We start from the raw sequence: 14,331 nt of genomic DNA, 5'->3' as shown, positions 1-14,331 counted from the left end.
CTGGTCCATGTTGACTCCAATGTTTCCCACAGTTGTCAAGTTGGCTGGATGTCCTTTGGGTTTGTGGACCATTCTTGATTCACACGGGAAACTGTTGTGTGAAAAGCCCAGCAGCGTTGCAGTTCTTGGCACTCAAACTGGTGCGCCTGGCACCTACTATCATAACCCGTTCAAAGGCACAAATATTTTGTTTTACCCTTTCACCCTCTGAATGGCACACATACACACAAGCCATGATTACGTTTTCAAAGTTTAGAAAACCCTTTAAAACCTGTTGGGGCTACAGGGTAGCAATGAACCCCGAGACGGGATTGCTAGCAAGGCTGGAAATTCAAAACATCAAAAATCTAATAATTTCAATTTCTCAAACAATCAACTATTTTACACCATTTAAAAGATAAACATCTCCTTAATCTAACCACATTGTTCGATTTTCAAAGAGGCTTTACGGCAAAAGCATAAAGTTAGATTATGTTAGGACAGTACATAGCCACAAAAGTACAAACATCCATTTTCAATTCAAGGTCAGGCGTCACCAAAAGCAGAAACCAGCTAAAATTATGCACCAACCTTTGACAATCTCCATCAGATGACACTCCTAGGACATTATGTTATACAATACATGAATTTTTTGTTCCATCAAGTTCATATTTATATCCAAAAACAGCATTTTACAGTAGCGGTGAAATTCAGATTTTTTTCTTCTCTGAAATGCTTCCGGTGAACAACGTTACAATTTACAAAATTACTATTCGAAAACATTGGTAAATTATAATATTGTCATTCAAATAATTATAGTTTAACATTTCGTAAATGCTACTGTATTGCCAGATTTCAAAATAACTTTACTGGGAAATCACAAGTTGCAATAAACCGGGTGCTGTGCTAAGAACAATAGGCTAGGCTATATAGGTTAGCATAATCTTGTAACCATGTAATATCAATAATACTATTGTCAATAATCCCTTAACTTTGATTATCTTCATCCATTGGCACTTCCAGGAATCCCAGGTCCACAACAAATGTGGTTTCTTTTGACAAAGTTCATAATTGATGTCCAAATAACTCCAAGTTGTTCCATGTTGTTAGCGCTTCGGTGGCTACTAAAAAGTAGCGCGGGGGTGTGTGAAGTCACAGCGAAAAGTTAAAGTTACAAAAATAATCTATTTACGTTCGTTCAAACATGTCAAACGTTGTTTAGCATCAATCTTTAGAGCCATTTTTAACGTGAAACATCAGTAATGTTTCAACCCGACCTCTCCTGTGTCTAGAAAAACGTTTTTGAAAAATGTCTCGTGTCTCATGATTGCGCAGGTGCAGGCAATAATGGAAGTGACGACATCCCAGGGACGTCAAATTCCCTGCATTCTAATTCGGTCTGTATTCATCATAGACGCTTCAAACAACTTTATAAAGATCGCTGACATCTAGTGGAAGCCGTAGGAGTTGCGAAATGAATCCTTTCTCACTGTGGTATGACTCAAAAAAATAGTACAGCCACAAAATTATTTTTTTCTCTCAGGTTTTCTCAGGTTTTTGCCTGCCATATGAGTTTTGTTATACTTACAGACACCATTCAAACAGTTTTAGAAAATTCAGAGTGTTTTCTATCCAAATCTGGTAATAATATGCATATCCTAGCTTCTGAGTTGGTGTAGGTGGCAGTTAAAAATGGGCACATATTTTTTTCAAAATTCTCAATACTGCCCCCTAGCCCCAACAGGTTGTCTCCTCCCTTTCCCATGTTTTATATACTGAATATTTCCACACTGAGGTTGGAATAATACTGTGAAAATTATGAGAATGCCTAATGTAAACTGTTTGAAAAGGCTGCATGAAATGTCTGCCTGTTTTGGAGAGATTGAGTTTTGGCCTGAATAGACCAATGAGAAAGCGTTCTAAACCTCTCTGCCAATAACAGCTCGTTTTCAGTTTTCCCCTCCCCACTCAGACCACTCCGCAAAATTCTTGCTTGAGAAATGGCTCTTTGCTAAGAAGCTATTTATTTTTACCATTTTGATTGAAACCAATCACAGTAAGGTATTTCAATGTTACCCAGAACTTACTTGATATTGAGATAAACATTTTAAAAGGCTGAATTGGACTTTTAAATTACAACACAATAGATTATGGTTCCTACATGGCCAGAACAGTGCTTGTTTATGGATGATAGACAGAACACCGAGGCGACCACCTGTGGATATAACAGAGAAAGGTCATTTCTTTAAAATACTGTTGGTTGTAACTGTTTTCAATCGGTTAAAACGTTGTACACTAAGTGTTCATTTTGCATTTGTGAAATTATTTTTTGATGTGATGTGAAAGTAGAGGACTTTATATTTCCAAACTCATATTGCAAGCGAGGATTATTACAGTTTCTAATTAAACTGAGCATCGGATTGTAGTTGACATGGTCCCAAGCTGTGGGCGAAATGTACGGCTTTACAATCCTAGGGATATAAGGCAGAATATCTCATTGGGTTCTGCTGAACAGGGTTTCTCCAAAACTCAGTCCTGGCTCATCAACTCATCAAGCTTTTATGATTTGAATCAGCTGTGTAGTGCTAGGGGGAAAAAACCAAAAACGTGCACCCAGGGGGAGCCCCACCCCCGAGTTTGTGCAACAGTGAACCTTTCTCTCCCGAAGACACTCCATTGTCTAGATTTCCTTCTAGGCACAAGAGGGCACCGTTTTCCCGCAGATAAATTATAATTCTCAATTGTGCATTTTCACCTCGACGTTTGGTCCTAGAGACGCTCTGTAGGACCGTCGGTATGGTGCGTTAATATATTTAGACACGTCTCAGCACGATACATGTTGGGTGGCGTTACCGAACAACTAAACAGCCATACAAACTGACATACATACAGAGGTGAATATGGCGGACGTTTCTGAGAGGACGTTGCAAGTTGCAATCGTTATTTCATTCGCAGTCGGTTTCCTTTCTGGATGGCAGGCCAACCGAGCGCGGAGGAAGTTCCTGGACTGGAGGAAGAAACGACTGCAGGATAAACTCTCAGAAACACAGAAGAAACTGGATTTGGCATGAAAGTGAGGTAAAGGATGTGTAAGTAGTTGATTGCGTGTAGCTACATTTGTATCGAACATGTTGTAACAGACATGTTGTTAGATAACATTAGCCAAGTTAGTGACTGGAAACGTTGTGTATTCGGCCTAGCCTACAGTCAGTGTACAAATGGCACCAATTGTGATTGACCTGGGTTTGTTGAAAGGGTTGCAGCCTAACGTTTTAGCCTCGCAAGACATGAAGTCGTTTTAACTTTAAAAAATATATATTTTCACAAGGGGAAATACAAAATAATCCTATAATAAGTGATGCATTCTCAATGTTTTTTTTTTATTTATTTGTTTTACCCCTGGATAATGACAGCAGGAGATGTAGGACTGCTGGTGGTCTGACATAACATAGGTAACTGGTTCAGCTGATGTCTTTGGTAGCCTAGTCTACAGTTAGGCATAATTACAGCATGGTGTATATAATAATGATTTGTTCTTCTGTCTTCAGGTCGTCACCAAAATAAATGTTCAGCTGTCAGATCATGGACTTGCAATAAAGTGATTGGGATCGTTGTCACAACCAGCAGAACTGAAGCAAGATACAAAGACAAGTTTCTGAACATGTTTTTGTGATTTGGTGACAGTGTTTCGCTGGGTCCTTCTTCTCAAATGTGCTCCAGTCATCTTCCAGACTACTGCTGTTTTTACGTTTAATAAAAGTATGTGTTTTCTTACATCCTGTGTGTTGAAGATGCCTATGGTATTTTTTTTTTTTATCTATCTATATATTAGTGTAACTATTGTAACCAAATCCATTGCACAGAATTTTCCCAATCCCAAATCGACCTTATGCACAGTTGGAGAAATGAGAGGATTTGTTACTCCTATGTCATACCTTTTTAAATATCCACAAGTCCATTGGGCGTTTGTGTATAGGGCTCAGTTTGGGATGGGGCAGTATTAACCATCACTCTTATGAGCATCTATGTGAATTTAAAAAAAAATATATATATACATTTACAGAAGAGAGATTTTATTGTACAAAAGAAAATCAGCGTAGCGGACTAAACTCCACTCCATTGTTCAGAGGTTTCTGAGTGGAGTTCAGTCTGCTACAATCAGCAATTTATGCTGAGATCTAAGAATGCATGTAGAAATATGGACTATGTTAGCAATGTTCTCCAATATAACTAGGGGACTTTTATTTTGAAGGAGGAAGTATTTGACCCGGAAGTGATTCCCAGTGGTGTCATAAGTATACTGAACAAAAATATAAATGCAACGATTTTACTGAGTTACAGTTCATATTAGGAAATCAGTTCATTAAAATAAATAAATTAGGCCCTAATCTGTGGATTTCACATGAACCAGGCCCAGCCAATCAGAATTAGTTTTTCCCCACAAAAGGATTTTATATTATAGGTAGAAATACTCCTCAGTGTCATCAGCTGTCCATTTGGCTGGTTTCAGATGATCCCGCAGTTGAAGAAGCCGATTACGGAGGTCCTGGGCTGGTGTGGTTACACATGGTCTGCGGTTGTGAGGCCGGTTGGACGTACTGTCAAAATCTTAAACTACTTTGGAGGTGGCTTATGGTTGAGAAATTAACATGAAATTCTCTGGCAACAAACAGCTCTGGTGGACATTCCTGCAGTCAGCATGCCAGTTTCACGCTCCCAAAAAACTTGTTGTGTGACAAAACTGTACATTTCAGAGTGGCCTTTTGTCTCCAGGACAAGGTGCACCTGTGTAATGATCATGCTGTTTAATCAACTTCTTGATATGCCACACCTGTCAGGTGGATGGATTATCTTGGCGAAGGAGAAATGCTCACAAAACAGGGATGTAAACAAATTTATGCACATCATTTGAGATAAGCTTTTGTGTATATGGAAAATTGAGGATATTTTATTTCAGTTCATGAAAAATGGGACCAACACTTTTTATATGTTGCGTTTATATTTTTTTTGTTCAGTATAGTTAGATGCTAGCTGTGTGTTCACATTCTGTGGGTCCCAGCTCATTTTGGGGTATCTCTGAGGAAGTAGATGTGGTAGTCCCGTCATAACTAGGTGTTGACCCAGGAGTGGCAACGTGAGCGGGGGAGAGAGAAGGCATTTTTTTCCTCTATCCAGAATTTTGTGAGGAAGGTCAGTAGGTATCTGGGGAGTGAAAGGGGGGGGGGGTTCTGTTGACAAGGCTGAGGTTGGGTCATTGTGAATTAGGAAGTGGGTTAGTGTAAAAGGCACCACATGGTCAATCTGACATCTACATTGGCTGTGCAGCATTTACGGTGATACGGCGTCTGCGGAAGTCAGGGCATTTTGATACTTCGCGGAACAGCGCAGAGCTGTTGTGAAGGAAGTGAGTTTGTGTTTATACATGACCTCCCGCTTCCTGCACCTAAGTGTAAAAGCCAATTCAAAGCCAATTCATGCTTGGTCTGCATATGTGATTGGAGGATCAGTATGGAGCGTGTGACCCATTTGTGGAGCCTCTTGGGGCATGCGCCTCCCAAATGTTGTAGTAATGTTGTAATAATGTTGTAATAATGTGGAGGGCGCCGTATAGTTCCGCATTGACATTATTGGTTGACGGCAGGTGGGGTGCGGGAGGTACTGCATAAACACAAACTCACTTCCTTGACCACGTCGTTTACCACAGCTCTGCTCAGCGATGCCCAAGACGTATGAATGGCCTGGTTTCTGCAGAGGCCATAATCACCTAAACTCTGCAGAGGCCATAATCACCTAAACTCTGCAGAGGCCATAATCACCTAAACTCTGCAGAGGCCATAATCACCTAAACTCTGCAGAGGCCACATCACCTAAACTCTACAGAGGCCATAATCACCAAAACTCTACAGAGGCCATAATCGCCTAAACTCTACAGAGGCCACATCACCTAAACTCTACAGAGGCCATAATCACCTAAACTCTACAGAGGCCATAATCACCTAAACTCTACAGAGGCCACATCACCTAAACTCTACAGAGGCCATAATCACCTAAACTCTACAGAGGCCATAATCACCTAAACTCTACAGAGGCCATAATCGCCTAAACTCTACAGAGGCCATAATCGCCTAAACTCTACAGAGGCCATAATCACCTAAACTCTACAGAGGCCATAATCACCTAAACTCTACAGAGGCCATAATCACCTAAACTCTACAGAGGCAATAATCACCTAAACTCTACAGAGGCCATAATCACCTTAACTCTGCAGAGGCCATAATCACCTAAACTCTGCAGAGGCCATAATCACCTAAACTCTGCAGAGGCCATAATCACCTAAACTCTGCAGAGGCCACATCACCTAAACTCTACAGAGGCCATAATCACCAAAACTCTACAGAGGCCATAATCGCCTAAACTCTACAGAGGCCACATCACCTAAACTCTACAGAGGCCATAATCACCTAAACTCTACAGAGGCCATAATCACCTAAACTCTACAGAGGCCACATCACCTAAACTCTACAGAGGCCATAATCACCTAAACTCTACAGAGGCCATAATCACCTAAACTCTACAGAGGCCATAATCACCTAAACTCTACAGAGGCCATAATCACCTAAACTCTACAGAGGCCATAATCACCTAAACTCTACAGAGGCCATAATCACCTAAACTCTACAGAGGCCATAATCACCTAAACTCTACAGAGGCCATAATCACCTAAACTCTACAGAGGCCATAATCACCTAAACTCTACAGAGGCCACATCACCTAAACTCTACAGAGGCCACATCACCTAAACTCTACAGAGGCCATAATCGCCTAAACTCTACAGAGGCCATAATCGCCTAAACTCTACAGAGGCCATAATCGCCTAAACTCTACAGAGGCCATAATCACCTAAACTCTACAGAGGCCATAATCACCTAAACTCTACAGAGGCCATAATCACCTAAACTCTACAGAGGCCATAATCACCTAAACTCTACAGAGGCCACATCACCTAAACTCTACAGAGGCCATAATCACCTAAACTCCACAGAGGCCATAATCGCCTAAACTCCACAGAGGCCATAATCACCTAAACTCTACAGAGGCCATAATCACCTAAACTCTACAGAGGCCATAATCACCTAAACTCTACAGAGGCCATAATCACCTAAACTCTACAGAGGCCATAATCACCTAAACTCTACAGAGGCCATAATCACCTAAACTCTACAGAGGCCATAATCACCTAAACTCTACAGAGGCCATAATCACCTAAACTCTACAGAGGCCATAATCACCTAAACTCTACAGAGGCCATAATCACCTAAACTCTACAGAGGCCATAATCACCTAAACTCTACAGAGGCCATAATCACCTAAACTCTACAGAGGCCATAATCGCCTAAACTCTACAGAGGCCATAATCACCTAAACTCTACAGAGGCCATAACCACCTAAACTCTACAGAGGCCATAATCACCTAAACTCTACAGAGGCCATAATCGCCTAAACTCTACAGAGGCCATAATCGCCTAAACTCTACAGAGGCCATAATCACCTAAACTCTACAGAGGCCATAATCGCCTAAACTCTACAGAGGCCATAATCGCCTAAACTCTACAGAGGCCATAATCGCCTAAACTCTACAGAGGCCATAATCGCCTAAACTCTACAGAGGCCATAATCGCCTAAACTCTACAGAGGCCATAATCACCTAAACTCTACAGAGGCCATAATCGCCTAAACTCTACAGAGGCCATAATCGCCTAAACTCTACAGAGGCCATAATCACCTAAACTCTACAGAGGCCATAATCGCCTAAACTCTACAGAGGCCATAATCGCCTAAACTCTACAGAGGCCATAATCGCCTAAACTCTACAGAGGCCATAATCACCTAAACTCTACAGAGGCCATAATCACCTAAACTCTACAGAGGCCATAATCACCTAAACTCTACAGAGGCCACATCACCTAAACTCTACAGAGGCCATAATCACCTAAACTCCACAGAGGCCATAATCGCCTAAACTCCACAGAGGCCATAATCACCTAAACTCTACAGAGGCCATAATCACCTAAACTCTACAGAGGCCATAATCACCTAAACTCTACAGAGGCCATAATCACCTAAACTCTACAGAGGCCATAATCACCTAAACTCTACAGAGGCCATAATCACCTAAACTCTACAGAGGCCATAATCACCTAAACTCTACAGAGGCCATAATCACCTAAACTCTACAGAGGCCATAATCACCTAAACTCTACAGAGGCCATAATCACCTAAACTCTACAGAGGCCATAATCACCTAAACTCTACAGAGGCCATAATCACCTAAACTCTACAGAGGCCATAATCGCCTAAACTCTACAGAGGCCATAATCACCTAAACTCTACAGAGGCCATAATCACCTAAACTCTACAGAGGCCATAATCACCTAAACTCTACAGAGGCAATAATCACCTAAACTCTACAGAGGCCATAATCACCTAAACTCTACAGAGGCCATAATCACCTAAACTCTACAGAGGCCATAATCGCCTAAACTCTACAGAGGCCATAATCACCTAAACTCTACAGAGGCCATAATCACCTAAACTCTACAGAGGCCATAATCACCTAAACTCTACAGAGGCCACATCACCTAAACTCTGCAGAGGCCACATCACCTAAACGCTACAGAGGCCATAATCACCTAAACTCTACAGAGGCCACATCACCTAAACTCTGCAGAGGCCACATCACCTAAACTCTACAGAGGCCATAATCACCTAAACTCCACAGAGGCCATAATCGCCTAAACTCTACAGAGGCCATAATCACCTAAACTCTACAGAGGCCATAATCGCCTAAACTCTACAGAGGCCACATCACCTAAACTCTACAGAGGCCACATCACCTAAACTCTACAGAGGCCACATCACCTAAACTCTGCAGAGGCCAATGCAGAACCTGATTGACCATGTACTTGCCTTTTAGGCTATTAGATATTTCAATGTGTAATTCACACTCCGACCTGAGAAAGGCAGCAAACCAGTGTCTAGTCTACCGGAACACACAAGGGAAAAATAAGTGCGTTTCCATTTTCAAACATCTTATTAAAGTGTGCCATTTACTACTCATAGTTTAATAAGACGTATAGATAATTAGCGACGCTTGTTCAACAGGACTGCACCCGTTCAAAGTTACACGCCATGAGTTCAAACGTTTCCTTGTCAAAAGGTAAATATGCCACGCTAACTTCTATTAGCTAGCTAATTACCTACATACTATGCTACCAAAACGGTTGTTATTTAGCTAAATATTTCCAAATAATGTCAACTTTTTTTTTTATGACATTGGTTAATGTAATCTGTAAAGATTTTGGGCGATGTCCATAACGTTTGCATGCCTGTCATTTCTTAAGACTGCGACCTTGGATTATTACCTGCTATTCGCTAGCCGTGTCAGCTGGCTATAAGAGTTTGTTAGGCCGAGAAGAGTATTTTTGTATAAGGGTTATAATATACCATATAACACTGGTATGTTTTAACTCTAGCCTTACAGGCCACATTTCATACAAGTCCATTCCTGTGTCAACATTAAAGCAACAAAATGTGACGAATGCAAGAGATGGATTCTTTATATAGGCAATGAAATACCTTTTATATTAAAACATATTCTGTCCTTCCACTCCCACTGTATAATCCAGTAGTACTAGTAGCCTTTGATCAAGAGGCTCAGTACTGTAATATTATATTATTACACAAGTCTTTGGATGAAGGCGTCTTCTGTATGCGGGAGTTTTGTTTTAAGAGCCCCGATACTCAGCCTGGGTTTATAGACTAAACGTAAGATATTAAACGTAAATCCGGGACACTTGAATGAGTATATGATATGTTGTGTTTAGTATGGTTACATAAAATACTCTTCTCGGCATAACAGACGATTACTTAAGGCAAAAATGAAAGTAGGGTGGGTAAGTGTAAAACGCGAATATCTGGCAACCCAAAGGTTCTGAGTTCAAATGTCAACATGCCAAACTTTAGCATTTGAGCTAATTAGTAACTTTTCAACTACTTGCTACTTTTAAACTACTTAGCATGTTAGCTAACCCTTCCCCATAACCCTTTAAGCTAACCCTTCCCCATTTCCCCATAACCCTTTAAGCTAACCTTTCCCCATAACCCTTTAAGCTAACCCTTCCCCTAAACATAACCCTTTAAGCTAACCCTTCCCCATAAACCCTTTAAGCTAACCCTTCCCCATAACCCTTTAAGCTAACCCTTCCCCATAACCCTTTAAGCTAACCCTTCCCCTAAACATAACCCTTTAAGCTAACCCTTCCCCTAAACATAACCCTTTAAGCTAACCCTTCCCCTAACCTAATTCCTAAACTTAATCCTTAGCCTAGATAATGCTAGGCTCCGCACCTGTAAACTAAAAACCATAACTTAAACATGTACTGCTCCTCCTACCATAAAGCAACAAATGGTTTATGCATTCTAAATACTGTTCAAGTGTGTGTGTTGGAACAGTCAAATACATTTCTGCCTGAACTGTAGTTTTAACTAAACTTCCTCACCTTTTTTAAGTTTTTGTAGAGTTTTAACATACTGCTTGAACACTGAATGGTAAGATATACTAGTAGTGTTTGTTGAATTGCAGTTGGAGGCATACCTGAACTAGATACGGGATCAGTCTGTTTCTGTTTCTGTTTTACAGCGGAGTTGGCGGCAGCCATCGGTGTGACTGCAGGAGCTACAGCTGCAGGCATCCTCCTCCTCCAGTACTTCTCCAAGGGGTCAGGGGTCAAGCCCAAGGTCAACTTGGATCTGCAGAAAGACAACCCCAAAGTGGTGCACGCTTTCGACATCGAGGACCTCGGGGACAAGGCGGTGTACTGCAGGTGTTGGAGGTCCAAGAAGGTAGGCTAGCTGTCGATTTTGAATCTCTTTGTTTTAGTTTCTAGTTTCACAACTTCTCGCTATACATTGGAGCGTGTATGTCTTGACCACAAGAAAATACATTGGAGCGTGTATGTCTTGACCAGAAGAAAATTCATAGACACGCGACATGGAAAGAGGTGCAAACAAACGGTAGACTATTAAAGGGATTGGTTATTACTTGCGTTTTTGAGCAGAACAAGTCAAGGAATTTAATGATTTTGTTCGGTGTATTCTAACAATGTTTCTCACCCTTAGTTTCCCTACTGTGATGGCGCTCACGCTAAACATAACCAGGAGACGGGGGATAACGTCGGTCCTCTCATCATGAAAAGAAAGGAGGCCTGAATCCAATCAATCATCCATCCATGTTATTCCATGACTGCTGCTAAACATACTGATGCACACAAGTGCTCTTCACTAACATAAAGGATGACAGTGGTTGACAGTACACTTGGTAGTTTCTCTGAAATATGGTGACCAAATCACTTTTTTTTGGCTATATTTATTTATTGATTGATTGAAGCCGCCCTTAATCACAGGACCAAGCAGTTATCAATTTTTGGTGGCAAATGACTTTGTAATCATACCTAGAATAATGGTAGATATTTCGCTGGGATTACCAAGGAAACAGGGGTGTGGAAGTACTGTAAAGCAAAGTGTCACGCTGGTTGTATATATTTAATTGAGCTGTGGTATATGTGTTGTTATTATCAGAATGTTTGTTTTGATCAATGTTTGCCTTTCTTTTATACTGTAGACATCGTAACATATCTGTCCCGTTATGATATCATAGAGATCGCAACATATCTGTCCCATTATGATATCATAGACATCGTAACATATCTGTCCCGTTATGATATCATAGAGATCGCAACATATCTGTCCCATTATGATATCATAGAGATCGCAACATATCTGTCCCATTATGATATCATAGAGATCGCAACATATCTGTCCCGTTATGATATCATAGAGATCGCAACATATCTGTCCCGTTATGATATCATAGAGATCGCAACATATCTGTCCCGTTATGATATCATAGAGATCGCAACATATCTGTCCCGTTATGATATCATAGAGATCGCAACATATCTGTCCCGTTATGATATCATAGAGATCGCAACATATCTGTCCCGTTATGATATCATAGAGATCGCAACATATCTGTCCCGTTATGATATCATAGAGATCGCAACATATCTGTCCCGTTATGATATCATAGAGATCGCAACATATCTGTCCCGTTATGATATCATAGAGATCGCAACATATCTGTCCCGTTATGATATCATAGAGATCGCAACATATCTGTCCCGTTATGATATCATAGAGATCGCAACATATCTGTCCCGTTATGATAATCATAGAGATCGTAACGCATCTGTCCCATTATGGCACCTGTGAGTGTACGGGCAGCGCCATTGAGGCAATCTCCATTTTGAAGTAGTCCATTTTTCTTCTTCTGCTACTTCTATGAGTTGGTAAACAAACTGAAATGTTGCATACTGCCACCTGGAGGGTGTTGTCTGAACAGGTATAAAGACAAGGTTGGTGATTTACTGCCACCTGCAGTTATGGAATGTTTGCTCATGAGTGTAGTTCATTGGCTGATCCATCCTCATGACCTGGATGGAATTATGTGAGACTTCCTTAACCCATAGGAAGTCCCACCCAGTTGACTACTTAAAAATGGTGAAAGTCTTCAGTAGCGCTGTCCATGCTAAAACGGGCTTTTCGGCAGTAGAGTCCACTATCATTCTCTATGGTTGATACTCAGGAGTTTTTCCTGACCACGGGACTTGATCAGGGATATATCTCTGTACCCTTTTTATTGTAGCGGTAACTAGGGGCCCAGAGTTTTTCCATGGTCAGGAAAAACACCTGGTCCTACTGAAAGCATCAAGGAAACGGATGAGGTGTGACTTATTTTGATTCCACTTGTGAAATCAATTGTAAAATGGTGTCACTTTTGAATGGATTTCAGATAAAGGTTCTACAGCATTCTTATCTGCAAATGAAGCAGTCCTAATGATTACCTTGTTGATTTTTAAGTCTGTGTTAACGGTGAATCAACAAGTCTAAACAAGTTAAACTTGTTCCATCCATACTACATACCAATTGCATTCCTGGGTTGTGTTCAGTGGGCAAAAGAAAACATGTAATGTTGTAAAACTAGGAGGTAGCTTACTAGAGAAATACTCAGTTTAGTTTTCGTTTAAAAAATAAATAATTTGCTACGTTTTGCCCTACTGAATGTTTAGTGGCTGAATCTGAGCTTGTCACGCAGCGTTTCTGGTAACCAGCTTTAATAATTCACAGTTCTATGTAGTTCAGCGTTTCCCCCCAACCCAGTCCTGGGGAACCTAAAGGGGTGCACATTTTGGGTTTTTGCCCCTAGCACTACACCGCTAAATCAACTTATCAACAAGCTTGGACCATTTGAATCAGCTGTGTAGTGCTGGGTTCCCCCAGGACTGAGTTGGGGGGAAACGCTGACACCACTAGTGTGAGAATGTTAATGTCTACAGTCTGTGTGACCTTTTTGATTTCCACAATATGTGACTTCATTTGAATCCATCACTTTAAATCATCAATAAAAACAATATCATTGTTCTTCTTTCTGCTAATTAAATATTACGTGTTTGTGAGAACCAAGTCTTTTCTAATCCAGTTTGACAAGTAGATGTCATATAGCGCCCTCTATTGCTAAACACTTATTTACAAATAAATTCAGCCAGTTCAAACCAAAATAATGTATTAGATTTACTTATAATGAACAATTAAACCAATCAAAGGGACTGAAGGGAATGAATATGAAGTGTGGACATGAAGCATATTCCTCTCTCCCAGATGTGCTCATTCAGAACTACATCTCTTGACTGAAGTGTAGGCCTAGAGTGATGCTGACCTGGGTCAAATTCTTTCATAGGTGCTGCTCTTGATTTGGTATGCCTGGTAGCCTACAATGGAACAAATGGAAATAGACGTGATAGTGGAACCTTGCCTTGATAACCAGTTTCAGCACCATAGACAGTAACAATTGCTTTTGACCTAGAGACCCAGTCTGTGTTAGATTTGCTTTGATTTATTAGTGTTATAGTGTGGACACTATATAAATAATGACATGGTTATTATTGGCATTGACCGTGACCTTTTCCCTTTGATGATGTCATCACTAAGAGTCAGATCTGTGCAATGTGATTCTACCACTGGTTGAGTGGGCTATATAGTTCTGCTATTTTTGTACCGTTTGTACCTGGCTGTACACCTTTTAGTTATTGGGTTGAAAGTAAAGGAAAGTAATATTGAAATGCGTGTGGGCATTCCTTGTCAAGTTACTACAATTAGGATCCTCATTTGCCGATGGCGACAGCTAGTCTTCCTGGGGCCCATCTTGGACGGCGACAGCTAGTCTTCCTGGGGCCC

General features: G+C 40.9%; 1 protein-coding gene and 1 long non-coding RNA gene across 2 annotated transcripts; both read left to right on the top strand.

The window, feature by feature from the left end:
• The first annotated feature begins 2,542 nt into the window (after positions 1 to 2,542).
• Positions 2,543 to 3,755, top strand: LOC115201740 (uncharacterized). Its single transcript, XR_003879802.1, has 2 exons — positions 2,543 to 3,068; positions 3,528 to 3,755. It is a non-coding gene; the product is annotated as an uncharacterized LOC115201740 (long non-coding RNA).
• A 5,235-nt stretch (positions 3,756 to 8,990) lies between these two features.
• Positions 8,991 to 11,973, top strand: LOC115201739 (CDGSH iron-sulfur domain-containing protein 1). Its single transcript, XM_029765599.1, has 3 exons — positions 8,991 to 9,196; positions 10,679 to 10,881; positions 11,158 to 11,973. The coding sequence occupies exons 1-3, from the start codon at positions 9,169 to 9,171 to the stop codon at positions 11,245 to 11,247; spliced, it is 321 nt and encodes a 106-aa protein (XP_029621459.1). The 5' UTR covers positions 8,991 to 9,168; the 3' UTR covers positions 11,248 to 11,973.
• The last annotated feature ends 2,358 nt before the right edge of the window (positions 11,974 to 14,331 follow it).

This window comes from Salmo trutta, chromosome 10 (genome assembly GCF_901001165.1).
Source record: "Salmo trutta chromosome 10, fSalTru1.1, whole genome shotgun sequence".
In the NCBI taxonomy this organism is placed as follows: Eukaryota; Metazoa; Chordata; class Actinopteri; order Salmoniformes; family Salmonidae; genus Salmo; species Salmo trutta.
This window is presented reverse-complemented; position numbering and strand designations above follow the sequence as displayed.

Coding starts and splice junctions, on each gene's coding strand:
- LOC115201739 (XM_029765599.1), top strand. CDS start 9,169: ATGAGTTCAAACGTTTCCTTGTCAAAAG. Junction 9,197..10,678: donor AAACGTTTCCTTGTCAAAAG/GTAAATATGCCA, acceptor TCTGTTTTACAG/CGGAGTTGGCGGCAGCCATC. Junction 10,882..11,157: donor GGTGTTGGAGGTCCAAGAAG/GTAGGCTAGCTG, acceptor TCTCACCCTTAG/TTTCCCTACTGTGATGGCGC.